The sequence below is a fragment of the Genypterus blacodes genome, unplaced genomic scaffold (genome assembly GCF_046128005.1).
Source record: "Genypterus blacodes isolate CSIRO-AG114 ecotype Tasmania unplaced genomic scaffold, CSIRO-AGI_Gbla_v1 ptg000156l_1, whole genome shotgun sequence".
Lineage (NCBI taxonomy): Eukaryota > Metazoa > Chordata > Actinopteri > Ophidiiformes > Ophidiidae > Genypterus > Genypterus blacodes.
This window is the reverse complement of record NW_027466957.1, coordinates 8,856,844-8,878,286: the sequence shown is the minus strand read 5'-3', so window position 1 is coordinate 8,878,286 and position 21,443 is coordinate 8,856,844. Positions and strand designations below refer to the sequence as shown.

The 21,443-nt window shown below is 49.8% G+C and overlaps 1 protein-coding gene across 4 annotated transcripts in view; it reads left to right on the top strand.

The window, feature by feature from the left end:
* The window catches only part of zbtb46 (zinc finger and BTB domain containing 46), a 51,295-nt gene extending 31,984 nt beyond the window's left edge, over window positions 1-19,311 (top strand). For 2 of the 4 annotated variants that reach the window (XM_076166913.1, XM_076166912.1), the window contains exons 4-7: window positions 6,554-6,871; window positions 11,119-11,441; window positions 12,816-12,858; window positions 12,966-16,169. In XM_076166913.1, the coding sequence (XP_076023028.1) occupies window positions 6,554-6,871; window positions 11,119-11,441; window positions 12,816-12,858; window positions 12,966-13,759 (1,478 nt within the window). In that variant the 3' untranslated portion in view covers window positions 13,760-16,169. The other 2 variants (XM_076166915.1, XM_076166914.1) reach the window with 2 other exon arrangements.
* The last annotated feature ends 2,132 nt before the right edge of the window (window positions 19,312-21,443 follow it).

Genomic DNA, 21,443 nt, shown 5'->3' with positions numbered 1-21,443 from the left:
CTCTGTTATTGATAATTGGTCATATTGATTCATTCATCGATGCTGATCAGTTGTGTGGGGTGTGTATTTCCCAGGTAGTTGCATAGGAACGTTGTACAGGCTAATCAGTGTGTGAGCTTTTGAGCTGGTCAGTGTGTGTGTGTGTGTGTGTGTGTGTGTGTGTGTGTGTGTGTTTAGACCCATAACCCTTGCTCTCCGTACAGGATACCCACCCATCGTCTTTTCCCTCCTCCACTTTCCACTCTCACCCTTCAAACGCTGGCCCGGGACACAGGCTGGGCTTTGGGTCGATGCCCGTTCACCGGTTCCTCCCTCCAGGATGACCAGTACAGAGCCAAGACATAACCTCCCCCCCCCCCACACACTCTCTCTCTCTCTCATTGCTTTTAGCACAAAGCCCTGCGTGTCTGCCTTCCTTCCCCACCCAGCATTCTTTCCCCATGCAGACCTCTCCCCCGCTCTCTCTCTCTCTCGCACGATCTCTCCCCCGCTCTCTCTCTCTTTCTCTCCCCCGCTCTCTCTCGCGCTCTCTCTCTCTCTCTCTCTGTCGACTTCCCTCCCACCCGCCAACTCTCTTAGCCTCACCCTACCTTTCATTAGCCCACTCTTTATCTCACACACTCAGCTCGCTCCGCTCTCCCTCGCTTGCTCGTTCTCTCTCTCACTCTCTCTCTCCTATCTCACAGCTTTAACATTCTCCCTGTATTCTCACCGTGACTCTCTCTCTCTCTGTCTCTCTCTCGCTCTCTCTCACTCTCTCGCTCTCGTCCTCTTTGGTTGCTTTTGTTTCTGATACATCTTCATTCATTTTTCTCTCTCTCTTTCCCCGCTGACCCTATTATTTTTATATTTTCTCCCCTCTCTCTCTCCCTCCCTCTCTCTCTCTCTCTCCCTCTCTCTCTCCCTCTCTCTCCCTCTCCCTCTATCTCTCTCCCTCTCTACCTCCCTCCCACTCCTCTCAGTCCCTCTAAGCTGCATTAACTCCCCAGATTACCTTGAGCCCTGCAATCCTCCACCCCCCCCACCACACACACTTACACTCACACTCACCCGCACCCTCTCTCCCATCTCTTCCTTCCCTCTCTTACACTCGCTCACCCCCCACCCCCACCCACTCACCCACCCACCCGCATAGACTCTGTAACCTTCCCCTCACCTCTCTGTACTCCCCCCCTTCACTCACTCACCCACCCACCCACACTCCATCACCCCTTCATCCACCTCTCACCCCACCGCACTTGCAATTGCCGGGCACCTCTCCTCCCCTCCACCCACACTCTCTCTCTCTCTCTCCCTTTTCTCTCTGAGCCCCCAGCTGTACTACCACCACTCTTTCACCGCTCTCTCTCTTCCTCCTTGTCCTTTACCACTCTCTCCCTCTCCCTCTCCCTCTCTCTCTCTCTTCCCTCTGTCCCTCCCTCCTCTCCAGCCTTCAGGCTCTGCTTGATTTATGCCAGCCCTCCCTATCCACACACACACACACACACACACACACACACACACACACACACACACCACCTCCACCACCACCACCTCCCACCCTTCCCTATCTCTCCTGGAGGTTATGGCCCGGCTAGTCCCTAAAAACAACAGAGAGAGAGAGAGAGAAAGAGAGAGAGAGAGGGAGTGGGAGCGAGAGAACAAGCGAGCGAGAGAGAGAGGGAGAGAGAGAATAACAACCTCTTTTACTTTCCATCCTCCCTCCTTTTTAACCCAGCATTTTTTTCATTCCCCTCTCCCACACTGCTTTTTAAATTGCCTCTGAATTCTTGAGCTGTTTTAGTGCCTCACTCCCCCTTCTCGGCCGAAATTACTTTTTACCCTCTCAAACTCTGGCATGCTGAGGAAGCAACTTCCACCTTTCCCTCCCCTGGCCGTCCACTCCAGGACAAACCCGCACTAATCGCGCATAAAAGAAAGAACAAAACGGCGGCGGCGGCGGCGAGGCAAGGAAGGAAGGAGCCTGGCGTTTCTGACACATGTTTGCAGCGGCGTGACAACACGGCTCTCACGTCCTCTCTCGTCCTTTTTCCTCCTCGGGCTCGTCCTCCCCATTAACAGGCTGAGTCGGGGCAAGACGTCTCTCTGTCTCTGTCTAACACACACACATACATACACCCACAAATATACACAGTGAGAGAGAGTCTGTCTCCTTTGTTTGCACTCCCATACTCAAACACACACACACACACACCGCCAGCCCTACGTTCCTCTTCTTCCTTCAGTCACTCGTTCCTTCTGGACCTTTTCTCTTCTTTCTGTTTGGCCACAGTTGAGTTGCAGGCATGGCATTCGTGGCTTTGTGTGTGTTTGTGTGTGTGTGTGTGTGTGTGTGTGTGTGTTTGTTTGACCAGAGGTGTTACAGCACCGTGTCCATTAACGACTCGAGTCATTTTTGTGTTTGTGTGCAACTGTGAGAGGTGGAACGTCTATCAGTGTGTGTGAGATAACCGATTAGTCTGTCAATTATTTTTTCGATTATCTGATGGAAAGAACTTATATTTTGTAATAATTTCTCTCCAGCGCTGGAAGTTGTGCTCACTTTAAACCAGGAAAGCGAGTTTTTCCTCACTAAAAGTGATTCATAAAGCAACAAACCAACTTAAAACACACTCCGGTCTCTTTAAAGAACAATAAATGATCAAATAAATGATGAAATAAATCATTGATGAGACTCTAAGTGGCGCTGTTCATGGACACGAACAGAAGTTGTGGAGGTAGAATTATTATCGCATGAATCTCGCATTGGCGTGTAAACAAGTGTGAGTAATTTGTACTACATTTATTTTTCACATTTTATTATTTTTAGGACATTAAACACTGATGCTGAAACTGGAGGATAAATCTGCGCTGGTGCTGCTTTCAGGCACATTAACACAGAGCCTCAGTCCTCAGGTTGCGGAAAATGTTACCAAAGTGACCGTTTGTCGTAGATATTGTGGATATTGAAAACTGCTTTTTCGGTTTCTTATGAAAGAGGAAAACTGTTAGATGGTCTGAATGTTGCACAGACTGAATGTGGCTCCAATGTGTTTTTCTACGAGGTGACGTAGCATTGGTGTGTAAGGACATAAACCAACCAATCAATACTGAAGTTCGTTGCCAACTATTTTTAGTATTGATTCCGATAAGTACTCGCGGCCCAAATCATGGGCGGTATTCATTCACTCCTCATCGACCTGTTATTTTTGGAAAATGGACGCTCGCTCTGAAACTCCCTCACACAAAAGAGTGTTTGGTTTCAATTGCAAGGAAAGGGGGCATGTGCTCAAACACACACACACACACACACACACACACACACACACACAAAGAGATACACACAGACACACTCCCTGAGCACAATCAGAACAGAAGGTCAGGGGTCAAACTGGGTCAGTTGACCCTCCTCTCCCTTTTCAGGCCTCCTCTCCTCCTCTTTGCTGTGGTGAGGCACACTCTCTAATAACACAACTCCCCTTGTAAAACACACACACACACACACATACACACACACACTTATTACACTTTACTCAGATATACAGTGCTGCTCCCAACCACAGCACATAAAACTGTATCTTCTATCCATTAGCTGAAAGTCTGAATAGAAGAGAAGCGCTTCGTCCCTCACAACCCATTTCGAGTGTGTGTCTGCACACACTTTCTTTCTATTCCAAGGCGAGTCTGATTCTGTCGGCTTTTTACCACCCAAGCCCCCACATAGCTTGTAGCATCGCACAAGCACACAGGCGTACAGTACACACAGGCACACACACGCACACGCACGCACACACACTCACACGGCCGTGCGCGCACACACAGACACGCTAACAAAGACACCACCATTTCCACATATTTGTCTCTCCTTTTAAAAGGGGGTTTTATTTAGCATAAATGTTGAAGCCAAGGGTGCCCGGCTACCATGGCAACCAAATTAAACGGAGGATCTCTTCAGAAAGCAGAAATCTAAATTATTCGGACTCTTTTATGAAGGGGAAAATGAAAATTCTGTTCAGTACAGGCAGACCGCTGCACTAGAAAGGCAGAAGAAAGGAGAATAGGCCGGAGAAATGTTTATTGTCTTTACATCCAAGCGGCCCCATATGTTACCTCAAAGGCATCCTACATACGGCTGAGACGCATAGGTTTGTCTCCTTGACATGTTAACACTCAGCATATGTGCACAAAGGGTATGATGTAACCGCGCCGCTTCTTCAAAACAGCGCGTAAACCCGTTTGACGTGCGAGCGCGTGCGTCCCCGCAAATCCTCACAGGAACTCCGAGGCAGAAATCTGATGAAATCCATAAGCGCCGTGCGACGGGATTATAAGGTTTCCCCCCTTCCTGCGGCGCTAAATGATTTTTATCTGTCGGAACAGGATGAAGGTTTAACTAACACGTCTTCTTCACAAGATGGAGAAATAGCTCCACATAAGTCCTGGATTATGTAGCAGACTCTGATGATTTGCGACTGAAGCCTGTTTGTGGGCATCTGAATGGTAATTTCTAATATTTTACGCTTTATTCTCTGTAATGTGGGTAAATCCTCGCCAAGCCAAGGACGCACTTTGTGGCGCGCTACACGTGGGTGTGTGTGTCAATGTGTGTGTCAGCGGCGGCGATCACAGATGTTCGTGTCTCAACGTTGTAGAAAAATCGTAAAGTGATTCCGAGCTTTGTCTTCGCCCGGCGTGACTGAATTGAACGCTACTGTAAGACGACCGGGAGGGCGGACGTGTTCCATCTGTAGACGTACGTGACCAGGGGGAATGCTGGGAAAATTGGTCAGGGGGGGGGGGGGTCGGCGGCTTGTCCAATGAGCAGATGAGTGGAGGGAGATGGGGGTCAGAGGTGACTCTTTTCTCTCCCTCCTTCTCCTCTTATGCCCTCTCTCTCTCTCCCTCTCTCTCTCTCTCTCCATTTGTCTGCCTCTGCTCCTCCATGGATGCATGCTTGTGTGAGTGTGAATGTCTCTCTCCCTGTGTGTGTGTGTGTGTTTGTTGTTGGCCAAGCAGATCTATGTTATTGATTGACTCCTGTGGCTGCCGGGCTGCCCACTGAAGGAGGGGGCAGAGCTCTAATGAATTCCTGCACCTTATGCCCCTTGCGCCAACCTCTACACCCCCACCTTAATTAACTTTGTGTGAGTTAGTGTGTGTGTGCGTGCGCGTGTAGCGGGGCGGTGTGTGTTTTGTGTGTATCTCTGCTTCCTCCACAGCTCCACACCTCCGCTCTCGCTTACAATTTCTCTTTTCTCTCTCCGTCCATGTCACTTTTCTCTCTGCATCTCCTGCTTTACCGCCTCTTTTATATATTCTCGTGTGCCCGAGTGTGTGTGTGTGTGTGTGTATATGTGTGCCAGTAGTTTGATGGCTGCCATGTGGATGACACACATATCTGTCACGTCATCGCCGCACTTCTGTCCTCAATATCTCAACGTTTAAGATCCACGCCTATAAGTGTGCGCAGGACATGAATCTTGCTATCTTTACCCGACAGTGCATGAAAAATGACATGCAAGGAGTGTGTGTGTGTGTGACGTCAGCATTGACCCAGTAGGCTGTGTATGCCCATCGGTATTCCAGACGTGGAGGCAAACTACAGTCGGCGTCACCTTGACTCCCCTGCAGCAGACGATCACGGGGTTGTAGACATCACAGGAACACTCAACCAGACCTGACGGTGGACAACGCCGCAATTTTGCTCTCTGTCTCTCTCTCTCTCTCTCTCTCTCTCTCTCTCTCTCTCTCTCTCTCTCTCTCTCTATCTCTCTCTCTTAATTCTTCCCCCATCCCCTGTTTCTCTTAAGCTTTTACCGTGATTCCAGCTGTCACTTGGCTTTTGTCAAATGATGCATTTAAACATCAGGATGTCAGAAGTAGCACAACTGAATTGGTGCTCAGAATGCGTGCATGTGTGTGTGTGTGTGTGTGTGTGTGTGTGTGTGTGTGTGTGTTTGTTTTAGGTGCAGACGAGTCATTCTCTCTCATCCTGCTATGTACATGCTGTGTATTTTTGTCTGGCACTTTGTCGGAAGGTGGGGAAGCAAACTTGTCATCAGTGAAATGTCAATTAGGAGACAGAGAAAGTGTGTGTTTGCACTGTGTGAGTTTGCGCTGTGTGTGTGTGTGTGTGTGTTTGTTTGTCTGCGTGAGCGTGGAGTGGAGCTGTCGTCAGCAGTGCGGTCTGACAGTCTTGTAGATCCACAGTTGAACCTCCAGTGACATGTGTACCGCTGACAGCTTCTCTACACACTGACGGCTAAACACGCACAGGCACACACACGCACACACACACCTCGTCTCTGGGTTTTCTCTCTGATCTCCCTGTGTTTTGTAGACTGCCGATGATGAGGTGTGTTAGGGAGCCGGGGAGGGAGAGATGAATCAGAGCGCTGACGTGTCTGCAGACGATACCTTAAACACAGGGCTGAGGCGCTGACTCGGCGCCGCCGCGCTTTCATGTGGCTGAACAGCTCAACCACCAGGGGGCACTGCAGTTCAGACAGTGCTGCCGCTATCGTAGATTGATTACAATCGATCTTACAGTCTTCTTCTGTTTGTCTCCGTCCAGGCGCAGACGTGACCGAGCCCAACAGCTCCGACAGCCGCGGCGAGCGCCTCGACTTCTTCCTCAAGCAGGAAGAGGCCCTGGCGGCGGAGAGCGGCTTCCTGGGCGGAGCCGGCGGTGGCGGCGAATCTGAGGAGGCCGCCGGAGGAGGAGGAGTCGGGGGCGGAGTGACGGCAGCGGCCGTGGCCGCTGCGTCGGTGGCTAACCTGAAGGCGGCGCTGATGAGCAAGAACAGCCTGCTGTCTCTGCGGGCCGAGATGATGGGAGAGGACAACCCGCTGCTGTACGAGTACCTGCCCAAAGGAGGACACTCCCTGTCTCGTAAGTCCCTGTTTACTAACACTCTGCTCACACAGGTCGTTACCCACACACACACACCAACACACACTCACACACACACACACATGTCCAACCAACTCATTATAACTTACACACCGATTGCTTCATGTCTAGTGGCTTTTTGAGTAGCTGCTCAGCGAGACATAAAACACACAGACGGGACGGCGTTTTGACATGAGTGTCCTCTGCTGCTGAGATTCTTCCCTCATCATCCACTGTATTTGTGTAACTCTGTATCTGTGTGTGTGTGAGTGTGTGTGTGTGTGTGTGCAGCGATGCCAGTGATGACTAGTCAGCGGTGACTCAGTGAGAGAACATTTTGCTGGGATCGCTCTCGCTGTTGTGAGACAATTTGTTTGGTTTTATATGACAGATTTGGTGTATGTGTGTATCAGCGGCGGCACAATAACAGCATAAATCCAGCGAGTCAAATACGTTATACATTATTTACTTGACTGTACGTCTCCTCTTTACTCTGACGGTGCTGGACGCTCCTTCAAAACCTAAATGTTTCCTCAAAAATCGGGGAAAGAGACCAAACAAAAACTTGTTTGATTCAATGAGATATAATGAAATTACAATTAACTGTGGGAAATGTAAACACTCCGATTCACATATTTGTCATTTTAGAATAAATCAGTTTCTAATTACACAAATGATCCTTATTAGTTTTTAATTCATCCCGACGTTGAGCTTGTTCAGTCAGTGTTCCTGCCTCTCGGCGAAGGTGTTAAACCCACAGTGTGTATCCGCCAGTGTGAGTGTATATTTCCACGAGTCCAGGTCCGCGTGGGCACATTCGCGCGCACGTGTGTGTGTGTGTTTGTGTGTGTGTGTGTGTGTGTGTGTGTGCGTGTGCGCTGCCTCGTCTGTTTGTGTTTCTCTTGCTTTTACTGGCTCGTAATTGGATCTTTTGTCCTCTCCTCTGTCTGTCTTTGTGATCGCAAGAAAAGCAAAAACGGAAGGGTGCAACTCCCAGCCTCCTCACTGCCCTCAGTCACCTACTAAAAGAAAGACGGGGGGCCAAGACTGAATAGGCCCGAGGACGCGCCATTCACAGTTGCGGGAACACACACGCACACACACACACACACACACACGCACACGCCCTGTTTGTGTATAGAAGAGTTAAGTGTGCGGGAGTGAGGTGTTTCTGTGCTTAAAGATGAGAATCGGGTGCTGTCACTGCACAGATACGAGCTCCAATAACACACACACACACACACACACACACACACACACACACACACACACACACACACACACACACTCACACACGCAGGCTCATACGTATGGATACACACAGCCGCGATGATCCAAATAGAATTTGAGTTATTTGTTTGTGTTCCTCTTGTCGTATGGTGTGTGTGTGTGTGTGTGAGCCGTCACTGGGGAGGTTTCTCTGGTTAACCCGAACGCGGCGTTTCTGTTTCCCTACACAATCGGGCGGGGTGAGGGAAGTATAGGCCTGTTGGGGCGGGGAGGGGGGGGGGGGCGCCTCCTTCTCCCCCTTCCCTCCCCCCCTTGTGTCTAAACGAGGACAGACAATAAACAAACACTGTACCTCAGATTACTGGGCGGACACGTCTGCCCGGTTTGACAGATCGCCGCTCCCTCCTCCCTCCTCCCTCCTCCCCCCTCCCCCCTCCCTCTCTCCATTCTCTCATCCCCCCTCCTCTCCCCACTTTCCCGTCCTCCCTGCGTCTCCTTCACCCCTGCTTAACATCCTTCCTGTCCTTTTTTTTCTTCCCTTTCCCCCCCCCCCCCCCCTTCACGCCATTCCTCCCTCCTACCTATTTCTCCTTCACCCCTCCTTAACACTCATCCCTCACACTGCCTCCCTCCCCCCGTCCAGCCAGCTCCCCCGCCGTCTCTCCCCATTCGTCTCACTCTTGTCTCTTCTCCCCCTCTTTTTTTTTTTTACTTCTGACCATTACGAGTGCGTTGGTTTGAAACCCTGGGAAAGTATGGATCGGGGGTGGGGGGGGAGGGGGGAGAGCGAGGTCACCTGGCTCACCTGGTGAGGGACGACTGAATATTAACACAAGGCCTTGGTATAGAACTTCCTCCTTTCAGGACATAACTGACATTTTAATAAAACCTCACAACAAAACTGAGAATCAATGCGCCGCAGTTTAACCGCCGAATCGCCAAATTTTCCCCCCGATCTGACCTCAGACCCCCTTGTTGACTTTACCCACGCCTATTCTGATGCCCAAAATACAGTAGGGAATGATTTGCGCCTGTCAATCATTGTCCTGTATCCCAATTAAGCTCCTTGGGATTAGGCCCCGTTCTCCCTCTCCGTGCGTCAGGGCGATCAATGCCAGACAATGGATTTTGCCGGACCGTCCCCGTGCACCTGTTCATGCCGCCACCGCTGACTTGCCCGGAAAAGAACAGCCAATTAACTACAGGGATCACACCGACATTATTGAACTATCTCTCTCTCTCTCTCTCCCTCTCTCCCTCTCTCTCTCTCTCTCTCTCTCTCTCTCTCTCTCTCTCTCTCTGTCTGTCCACTGGCTGTTCTCATCACTCCACGTCCACGGTTTGTTGAAATTGGACCCGTCCTGTAGCTCCTGGCGGCTCCCCCGGGGGAAACTCTCCGGGGGAGGGGGGAGGGGGGTGGAGGGGGTCGAATTCTATTTGTTATCCCGACTTCAACGCGATCTAGGTTCTCAAACGTGGAAAACGGCAGAGGAAGACAAGAGCAAAGGGAAGGAAAAGGACAGTAAAGAAAGGGGAGAAGAAGCCTGGATCAATGTAAAAGCCGATATCAATACAAGGGGATGAGAAATAACAAAGTCTGCGAGTGGAATATTTCCCTTTAAAGGTCACTTTTGCTAAGGGGGGGGAGAAGGGGTCGGATACAGCCGTTCTGAAACTGAAACTGAAACAGGAATCTACACCCGGGGGCCATTTCCCTCCACGGTGTCTGTCATCAGAGTAACAGGAGAGTAAAACCGTCCGCAGGTTATCGGCCTCAGGGGGAATAAATCCTCACACACCTCTCTGGCTGTTTCCTCCTGACACACTTAGTAAGTCTTAGTTGATTAGCTTCTTAGCCAGTGGTGAGTTACCTTCGATTCTCTTCCCACGAGGCCTACGACCTATTCGGACCTTTTTGTCCATTCAGGTGGACGAGGTGAATTACTTTTTGCGTCCCATTTCTATATCTCCCTCCCTCTCTCACTCTATCTCTCCTTCTCCCTCTTTCAAGTTGTCCTCCCTTCCCTGCTGGGGGGGTGGGGGGGTTTGGTCTTGGGGTGGAGTGAAGGGGGGGTGAGTATTATTTGTGTGTTCTCAGTAAGTGGGAGTGGGGAGTGTCGGGCGCGGTACTTGAACATTCCAGGAATCCGTCCACGGTCGAGCCTCATGGTTGTGTGATTCTGCCTGTCGTGCAGAGGAGGGCAATGAATGGCTAACCCACCGCATAACTCTGGAGACATTCCCCGAAACGCTGCCTACGTGCACACACACACACACACACACACACACACACACACACACAACATTGAGAGTAATCTGCAATACATATTTATACTGTGATTAATATGTACTGTGTGTATATATGCACACCCAGTCCCACCTAAACCCTGATATTAATGTTGCAGTGAAGCGTGTGTATGTGTGTGTGTGTGTGTGTGTGTGTGTGTGGATGCTGCAGTAATGGAGACCTAAAGGCTCTACCGAAAAAAAGTGAAAATGCTTCTTTGCCCGGCGTACGTGCTGCTGCTGGTAACATCCTCCATAGTGGATATATCTGTCCTTTACCCTGCGTGTACAAAAAGTAAGCTTCAACATGGCTACTATCCAAAACAATCTCCCTCCACACTACTGAGGATCCTCCAGCCCTCTTCTCCAGCCTCTTCTTATATGCATTTTACTTTTCTCGCACCGCACACACACACACACACACACACTGCGAAAAAAAACACACACCGTGCCATCTTATGCTCACACATGTGGGTGGAAGGAGAAGGAGAGCAGAGGAGTGAAAGAAAAAGAGAGAAAGAGAGAAGCCCTAACCCTTTCCCCTTGGCTGGTGGAAAGTGAAACTTCAGAGTTTTCTTCCTCCCCCTCTCCACAGTGTTTGGTAGCGTAGCACTGGCAGCCTCTGTGTGCCCCCTGCCCACTCTCTCCCGTTGTGTTCTGGTGGCCAGCTGCTAGCAGAGTTGCAGTTGTACGTGAGTGGGTGGGTGAGACTCGTTTCCTGTGCTCCTCAGGGCTCCGCTCCAACAACTACTGCAGCACGCTCCGGCCAGGGGCCACGGGGGCCACTATTCATAACAAACAGGGGGCTGGCTCCTCTGCTACTCCTCCTCCTCCTCCTCCTCTTCTTCCTCTTCATCCTCCTCATCTTCCTCCATCACCATCATCCACATCGACACACTGCCCACCCAATCCACCCACACCGCGCCCCTCCGAGCCTCGGCCCCCGGAGGCCCCCGGTCGGCAGGTCGGGGCGCCCCGGTTGCACTCGGAAGAGTCAGACATGGAAGTGGAAGAGGCCCCCGAGGGCCCGGTGGAGCCCCCCGCCACGCCTGAGGTAAGCACCCTGTCGTTTCTTCGGGTGCCCGCTCCCCGCTCGGTCAAAGGCAGAGTTTGATCCGAGCGGAGACGAGCACCCGAGGGTGGGCCGGTTAATGCACAGACACTGAGGGAGATGAGAGATGATGGGTGGGCTTAATGCGGCAGGTGACACGCTGCCGGGCGGGTGGGATTGGGAGGGGGTCCTTATGATGGGGAGGGGGAGGGGGGGAAACAAATAGAAACACAGTGAATTTGAAGGGAGTTATTGTGCATCGCTGGAAAGTCTCCAATAAACACAAGCACATCATCGCTCAACTCCTCTCAGTATCTCATTTTCTGTGTGGAATCTGGCATATTTCCTGCTACGCTGGGGAAGAAATGCTGTCTGTATTCTTTTGTTTGTCTTCCCCTCTCTGTGCTTTGTTTGCTTTCTTCTTCTTCCCGTTCTTTTCTCCACGTTGCTCATTCTTCCTCACGTAATCTTTTAATATAGCTAGACCCAAATTCACCTCCGAAGCCTCCGCCACCTTATTGCCACGGCATTAGCGGTAATGTAGTTTGGCACGTTAGAGACGACACACTCGCTCGCACGCACACACACACACACACACTGGCAGTCACAGTGGTGGCGTAGTGTGTTTAGAGATGGGCAGATAAACAGGCAAGCTAGTGAGGTGAGACTGAATGGAATCAATACTAGTAGACAATGAAAGGTTCTTGCTCTCACAGTCCCAGGAAATTGTTTGTTCTGTTTGTGTGCGTGCGAGTGTGCGAGTGTGTGTGTGTGTGTGTGTGTGTGTGTGTGTGTGAAAGCGTGGCAGCATGAGCACGTGCGTGTGTGACACCGTGCCAGTCTGTGTGTGTTTGTGCAGGGTGAGTATTTAGGAGCAGCTTTTGATTTGGGTGGACCTGCTTCCCAACAAGCCCTCCGTGTCTCCGCGGACGAGCCATCTGTTTGCACCCAGTTCTGTTTTTAGAGAGGGGGGAGGGTTGGGGGGGGGTGAAGGAATGGGCGAAGCACTGAGGTGAGGCTTGTAGATGCGAGGTGGGTGGGGTCGAGTGTGTAAGAGTATTAGGCTGATAATATTAGTCTCTGTAGATTAACCTGACTGCTCCCTTACGTGCTGTTGTGACTTTCTCTCTCTCTCTCGCTCCTAATCTGGCACAGCTTATCTTTGTCTTCAAAACAATCTGACATGTTGTTTCTCTTCTTCTTCTTCTTCTTCTGTTTCTCCTCCTCCCTATTTGTTTTCCAACATCTTTGTCTCTGTGTCTTGTGAGCTGAAGGTCGCCCTTCTCGGCTCTGCAGACCCGCATGCCTACACGATATTCCATACAGACCGTAGGAGCGTGCGTGTGTGATGTAACTTTGCGTGCTTTGTGCTTTCAGGAGGTCGTGAGAGACGAAGACCACGCGGCGGAAGGCTGCACAGGTACGGATACCGGTAGATCTGTGACCACGTGCCATGTCTGCATTCACGTTAGAGCTTCTCTTGCCTCATCCCTGCTCTCACTCTCGCTCTCCTTCTCGCCGCCTCAGCCTTGGAAGGCGACCGGTCTCCTGTGGAGAGGGATCAGATGGTCGAGGGGAGCCGTGCTGGAGGCTTGGCCCGGCCCGCTTTTACATCCGTGGCTGGCGGAGGGACCGAGGGGCCGACGGTGCTGTGTGTAGAGTCCGGATCAGGGGAGAGAGCTCTGCCAGAGCCCGGCGCCTGGCCCGCACGGGGGTTAGCCTGCTCCCTGTGCAAGCGGCTGTTCGGCAGCCTGGAGCATCTCAGGGAACACGAATACCGCCATGCCTTGTCCCTCATGGCCTTGTCCCTGGACTGGCCGGCGATGAACGTCCCGCAGCACAGCCACGGCCAGCACCGTCACCCGCCGCACTACCAGCCTCTCCTCCACCCGTCTCCCTACAGGCCCGGAGCCACAGAGCCGCTCCCAGCACGCTACCTCTGCTCCCAATGTCCCGCCAGCTTCACGCTCAAATCCAACGCCGACCGCCACGAGAAGACCATCCACTTCAAGAAGAAGCTGATGCAGTGCGCCTACTGCCTGAAACAGTTCAGGGACCGCACCGACCTGCACAGGCACCTGTCCTCCGTCCACTCCAAGGAGCGAGGACACGCCTGCCCCGCCTGCGCCAAGGCTTTTAGCACCCAGAAGAACCTGGCAACACATGTTAAAGTGTGCTGCCAGATGGGGTCGGCGGTGAGGTCAGGGGTCGGCGCTGGGGTGGAGATGTCTCAGATTGGGGTCGGGCAGGACCCCCTGTGGCAGCGCCATCAAGAGGGGAAAGTTGAAAGTCACAATCGCAGCGTCGACGTGGAGGATTGAGAGGGGAGCTGCGGGCGTCGGGGCTCGTATCTGCACTGAATTTGGTTTTGAACACTTCTTTGTTTAATGTGGCAAACCTTTCCTACTGGTGTTTAAAAATTTCTATGCAACATTTTGATGTCTGAAGAATTTTCTTTTGGACTGAAATCTGAAATTGTGTTTATCTGAGCACTGAATGTACCGACGAACAGGTGACTTCCTCTCTCTCTCTCTCAGGCGGGGAAAGGAAGCCTGTGCGTGTGTGTGTGCGTGTGTGTGCGTGTGTGTGTGGGCGGTGGGGTATATGTCTCTCCACCCCCGCCCCCCCCCACCCCCCTTGATCTCAACCACTCAGTCTGGCTCTGTGTCGCCAGTCTCTCGTCTGCCTAAACTCTCCTCTCCTTTTTTAGGCAGGCAGATCTTTATCTTTGTTGTCCAGCCCAGCGTTTCGGGGCACAAAGGCACTTCTGCTTCGGCTTCTTCTCCTCACTGCATGCGCAACCACACCACCTGGAGGAGCTCAGGGGTACCGCAGCCTCACAGAAGGAACACTCAGGTTATGTGTGTTGTCAGATGCAGGAGTAACAGTCAACAAAATGACACAGTAGAAGAAGAAACGTTGTGAGTTTTATATCTTCCAGTCTTCCGCTGGACGCGTAGCGACGTGTCCTCCATGGTTACCTGCAGCCGGTGCTATCAGATGGGTGCAGATGGACGGGGGGTGCTGCTCTAAAATGGACAAAGCAGTCTAAGACAATAGGCACAGATGGGGGGGGGGTGGGGTGTCGTCCCTTTCTTCCTCTCTGTCCATCTCTCTCTCTCTCTCACTCTTTCTCACCCCCCGCCTACCCAGATATGCAACTCTTCTTGTCTTCTCGAGTGCGGCTGGAGCTGGGCTGTAATTGGTTCGTCCGCGGCTCCAGCCCTCCTTGACCTTTGACCCCCACCACTTAAAGAGGAAGCAGGCGGACCAGGGGGGCGACGCCCTTTAATCTAGACGGCCGTAGTGATAGAAAGATGCTGTGATAAAGGGGAGGAACGAGGGGGGGAAAGGGAGAGGGAGAGGAGAGAAAAGAACCCTTTCCTCTTGTGAGGTTTGCAGTAGAAGCACACACACACACACACACACATTAGAGAGGTTTATCACCACTAAATAAGGAGCTGTGTGTGCTTATATGCCCACTCGGTTGAAAACTATACCCGAATGGTCGACACCCACTCCTTCTCTCCTCTGAAATATCACAGCGTCGCTCCACAAGCTCACCGTGAAGAAACCGAATGTGTGTGTGTGTGCGTGTGTGTGTGTGTTTCTTGCTGTAAATATAAAAGCAATACTTCCTTTTTAAATTCTGAATTTTCTCACCCAAACACGTGTACACACACAGCGATGTCATTTTCTATACATCAGATGTTCCTGCTTGTAGTTTTGATTCTGTAATTAAATTGTGATGGAACGTGTGAAAACCTCCACAGCTCTCTTTTATCCAGGTGTGTGTGTGTGTGTGTGTGTGTCAGTCACTCATTCATTCACACCACCATTACATTCTCTCTCTCTCTCTCTCTCACTCTCTTTTCACTCTTAAACAATGCCGTACAGACGCTCTGATCTTTTGTGCAGTTTGTGTGTGTGTGTGTGTGTGCGTGTGTATGCTGGTTCTTGCCGACGTGCTGTCACGTCTGTAATCAGAGCTGGCGGGAGGTAAATATATATTGCTCGTAGTTCACAACCCTGAGCTGTGTGTTCGATTCCCCCCTTTTCTTGTACGGTAGATGTGTGTGAGAGTGTGTGTGTGTGTGTTTTGTGCTCGTGTACCTGTAAAGCCGATCCTGATCTTTATTGGCACTCGCACACACACACACACATGCAAAATCTGTTGACATGAATGCCCTTCAAATAGCTGAACATTAATAATTCAGTCTAGATTTAATTTCTTAGATCAAATCCCTCACATAAGAGAAGGAAATGCATTCTATTTCATTTTGTTTACAGCAATATTGTTTAAATCTTTGCTTCATTCTGCCACAGCCTCCCCTGGCGTCTGTGTGTGTATGTGTGTGTGTGTGATTCTATTCCCCAGCCTTCATCCTGCTCGTCTTCCTTCTGTTTGTCTCTCTGTCTGAGTCTTTGTTGTCCATAGCGGAGACCTTCTACACAAACTAAAGCAGACCCACTGTTGTGTCGGTGTTTATAGTGTCTCTTTGCCTTTATTGCTTTAGTATGAAGGTAGAGCTGTTGCCAGGGCAACTGTAGCTTTGACTGGCATCGGTGTGGCCGTGGGAATTGACGGTGCATTTGTAGACCGTGTGGTTAATTAAATGTAATAACCGAAAAGTAACACCTAGCTTTATTTAAAAGAGCTCCCAATTAAAGCCTAATGTCTTTCTTTTACCTTTCCTCTCTCCTTCCCTCCCTCCCTCCCTCCTTCTCTCCTCGCAGTCAACGACTTCACGGTGATCCGTAAAAAGTTCAAGTGCCCCTACTGCAGCTTCTCGGCGATGCACCAGTGCATCCTGAAGAGGCACATGCGCTCACACACTGGGGAGCGGCCCTACCCCTGCGAGATCTGTGGCAAGAAGTTCACCAGACGGGAGCACATGAAGAGACACACGCTGGTGAGTGCAGCGACGCTTCATCACCAGTAGGGAGCAGTCAAACACTCTCAAGGTGTGAGTTGTAATGTTGGGGTGATGTGTGTGTCCACCTGCAGGTCCACAGCAAAGATAAGAAGTACGTGTGTAAAGTCTGCAGCCGGGTCTTCATGTCGGCCGCCAGCGTCGGGATCAAACACGGATCCCGTCGCCACGGCGTCTGCGCCGACTGCTCCGGCAGGGGCATGGCGGCGCTGCTGGACCACAACGGCGAGGTGGGCGGAGACATCTCCCCGGAGGAGGAGCTGTACCCCGGCGACCACCGCTTCCACGACGACCAGGCGGAGTGCGACGGCGACGGGGAGGGCGAGGAGGAGATGATGGCCGAGGGCGACGTAGAGATGATGGGGGAGGGGGAGGGGGAGGAGGGGAAGTGGAAGGACTCAGGGATTCCTGCAGAGGGACACAGAGCGCTGGACAATGAGAAGGAGGAGAGCGACTCCTCGGCACAGGAGGGCGAGCAGCAGAACGGGAGCGAGAGGGACTTTGCCTGGATCTCCTAGGATCCGCCGGGCTTCGGGTTCCACGGCTTTGTTGATCTCTGAGGACGTCTGCGCTCCTCTGTCCTCTTTACCCGTCTGTCCCGCTGTGGACGGGCCTTCCATTGAAGGGAAACGCCTGCAGGGTGACGATGCGCGACAATGATCTAAAACCAATATGAGTAAACACACTCAGACGCACACACGTATACACACACACACACACACCAACACACTTTCCACTATTCTCACAGCAATCTGGGCTGCCACAGCAGAAAGACAGAGCGGTGGTTAGGTGACGCCGGGCTTTCTTCTGCTTTACCTCCTTTTACTTCTGATGCAGTGTTTTTTTGTGTTTGATTGTTTTTAATCCTCGAGGGTTTCAGGTCTCACACTCCTGAGATTTTTCTAACAGGAAACGCAAAACGAGGACACTGTCAAGGACCTGGACTGTAACCGCCATCACAATCACCATGGAGACCCCCCCCCACTCCCCCACCACTCCACGGATCATTGCGGGCGTATAGGGAAGTGGCCAGGAGGGGGCGTGTTGGTGCCATTAGACGCCCCGACGGTTAGGAGTGTGTCTAAATCTATTGCAAAGCTTGGGTGTGTCGGTCAGGAGGAGCTGGGAACGCCGGGACAGGCACATCGCTGAGTCCTACTGCCACAGACTTTAGCACTTTAATGACAACTGACTCCTATCGAGGCCCTGAACCCACCGTTTACATTTTGGATCTGATCTTTACTTAGCTAAACAACTCGGTGACCGCACCTACCTTTAAGGACGTACGCTCCTACGTCCTCTTGACTGTTATCGCGATATAGAAATCACTGAATGGTCGTGCAGATTGCTGTTTATATTGCCTATGCCTTTCAGTGGGGTCCTTAATCTTTCTTCTTCTTCTTCTTCTTCTTCTTCGACTTCTTCTTCTTCGCTTGAGTTTTCTTTTTGACCCATTCCGACAAGATACTGGAGTTTTTCCTGGATGTACATATACGATTCTTTTTCTTTTGTTGTTGTTGTTGTTGTTGTTGTTTTGTGTTGGTTTTTGTTTTTTTGTTTTTTTTGGTAAAAGTGGGAATTTCAAACGGGAATGGAGTGCGTTTTGGTGCGTGAGAGTGTGTGTGTGTGTGAGAGAGAGAGGGAGAGAGAGAGAGAGAGAGAGAGAGAGACCCTCACACACATCCTTCTTCTTCTTCGTCACTTCTGATCATTGAACATGCAGACTCTCCCTCCTCGGGTTTGTCTTTCCTTCGTCGACGTTGTTTCTCCACATTTGCCAGATGGAAAACAAAGAAAGAGAAGAGAAGAGGATCAAAACTGTGTGTGAATCGGTGTGATGATCATTTTTGTGTAACAGCTATTTATTGAAAATCTTATTGTGGATTTTTAACTTTTTAAGAATACTTTTTGTTCTCTCTCTCTCTCTCTCTCCCTCTCTCTCTTTCTCTCTCTCCCCCTCTCTCTCTCCCTCTCTCTCTCTCTCTCCCTCTCTCTGTCTCCTTCTCCCTCTCTCTCTCTCTCTCTCTCTCTCTCCTTCTCCCTCTCTCTCCTTCTCTCTCTCTCTCTCTCTCTCTCTCTCTCTCTCTCTCTCTCTCTCTCTCTCTCTCTCCCTCTCTCTCTCTCTGTGTGTGTTGATGGGTGCTTGTATGCAAAGAAAGTGAGCGTCCTGTGTCAAAAAAAAAAGAAAAAGAAAGAGTCTTTATTGATTTCCTCGCTCTGGGCAGCACAGATAATCGACAGCTCTTGTGAAGCAGACGACGTCTTATTATTATGATTATCAGAACTATGATTACTGTTGTTGATGTTACTATTATTAATTATTATTAAGTGCTGGATGCTAAGCTTTACTGTGTGTTCTTTAGTTTTGTTATATTTTCTATATCCTGTATAAGAAGAGAGCTTTTATCCTTTGCCTTGTTGTGGACAGTAAAGCCATGGAGCTTTGCAGCGACTCTATCGTGCCAGTTTGACGCTTTTTTCTGTCGTATTTGCTCCCTTTTTTTTTTTTTTTTTTTCTTACAAAGGGAAAACAAAATCCACTGTCAAACCTCGATGAGATATTTGATTGAAGCGTATAATCAAGCACTCCGCTTTCTGCATCACTAATGTTCACTAATTGATTAATATCCAACCAAAAAAAAACCTAAAAAAAAACAAACAATCGAGTACCTTGTATACATAAAGTGCTTTTGGTTTCACCGGCCTGTGTGCGTGTGTGAGCATTTGTGTGTGTGTGTGTGTGTGTGTGTGTGTGTGTGTGTGTGTGCAGGTGCTTTTTTGGAGGGGGGGGGGGGATTTATTATTGTTGTGGTTTGAAACGTTTTGTTGTTTTTAATTTGCAACCCGTCACAGTTTTTTGTGTCACGCTTTTGTTTTTTTGGAAAAGTGCACATAGTATGGTGTTATATTGTGATGATGATGATGATGATGAGGATGAAGGGCTGCGCAAAAAAAAAGGACCTGGGAGTGTGTGTGTGTGTGTGTGTGCATGTGTGTGTGGTGAGGGGGGGGGGGACTTCCTGTCACGAACATTTTGTCTGTAGAGATGCAGCATGTAGGCAACACACACACGCCACTGCTCCTTCTGAGGTGGTTTGTCTACATGCTGCATTTCTATCTCTGACCTGTAGGCGGAGACACATTGGTCACGCCCATCAGGCCTTGGACTGCACTTCCAATCAGCCCCCCCCCCTCGCTTTCTTCACGTTCAGGCGATGAGGTTTTATTTAAATTGTTATTTATTGTGGGGGGGTTTGTTTGACCCGATTATCAAAGAAAAGTTTGGGATTCTTTCTGTTTATTGATTTTGATTTGATGCTAGAGAGGAAAGAAGAGAGGACGGGTGAGGAAACTGATGAATGTTAAACGGTGGAAGTGGAAGGAACCTGTGATCACTGACAAATCTCTGTCCATGTGGTGCTGCTGAGGCCACTGAGACGTCTGGATGTATGTGTGTGTGTGTCTGCCCGTGTGTGTGTGTGTCCCAGCCCCGTGCTCTTCACACGGCCTGTACTGTACGTCTTCTTCCTCATACCGGGTTGTGCTTCAGGAAACAAAACGTCTGCCATCGACCCCTCAATATGTGCCTCAATGACATTTCACCCGTGTGCTTGCAAGCGAGCGCGTGCGTGTGTGTGTGTGTGAATGTGTGCGTCTCCGTGCATGTGTGTATCAGCGGATAGAGATTGAAAACTCCAAACGGCCGATCAGAATCAGATTAGAGGCGCGAAATGTTTGAGAATCGAGATTTGGAAAGCGACAAATCAGAGCCGAGCGTCTAGGCTTCCCCTCCTCCCCCCCCTCCCCTCGCCGCGTGTGGATGACCTTTGGTGGCCCCTGATTGTTTGCTCTTCTAACTGCATGCCTGTGTTCATTTTGTCATACCAAAGCGACATCTTCGGCATCTGCACACAACCGTCTCATTCCACACAATGCAAAACTGGAACTGTTTGCTCCGCTGCAGATGATTATGGGTATTCTTCTTCTTAGACGTGTACAAATTGCAATCCTCATTTAGCCTGTATAGCTTGATTCACATGTGCAAATCATGAAGCCATAGATATGGGTATATCTATATTATACTATATTTCAAAATTGGCGCTTTTTATTTGAGATTTTGTTCTTCTACTAAGAGTGGTGTGTGTATACCTTCATATATATGAATTTATATTACTATTATATATTATTTATTTTCTCTCCAGTTTCCGAGGGTCTCTGATTTGTAAAGAGTCGCACTCCGAGCTGGAGGTTTGTTTATTTTACATTGGGAATATTGTTCAATATGATACTGACTTTATATTGATGATTATCATAAACCTGTGTTTGTAACAAAATGTGTTAAATAATCAAAAAAACCTGTCCTGTTTTTACACCTGTTTGTTTGGGGCAGATGAAGTGCTCTTGTGCAGATCTCTCTTTTGGGTTGATAGTACTGATCACAAAACATTTTTACAGTTGACCATGAGCCTCCTGTTGTGGTGTTGTGGCCGGCCTGCGGTCCAGCCCAGCCTCTTTCTAACTTCATGTTTAGTGGAAGAATTAGCTTGACTATTATTTGCAACAATCAATCAGTCTCAATAAATTTTGAAATTGCTGCTGTAAAGAAGTGATTCATGTGTGCGCTGCTTTGTTCCTCCTGATCCTCCTGAGACTTAGTGGGGCCGCCTGGACACGATGCAGGAAGTCTGGCACCGGTCTGCCTGAAGGTGGCGCTGTAATAACATCTCCTCTAACTTATGGACATGAAGTCATAGATTCGAATTCTAGTGAGGGGAGCATTTTCCTCATTTTATTTTATTGAATAAAATATATCAAAAATTTGGCACATTCAGTAGAACTTTGGTCAAAATCTAATAAATTTAAAAATGTTTTCTTAATTAAATCACATGATTGTACCACCCCGCGTGGGATCAACTACAATAAAAAAAATATATAAAAATACAGTTTTCAGATTTAGGTCTGGTGTCTGCAGGTGTTTCAGAAGGTTGTCATGCCACATGTTGTCCATGAGAGGGCAGCATAGACGTCAGATTCAGCCTCATGAACGGCAACAAATCAAGACTTGTTTCTA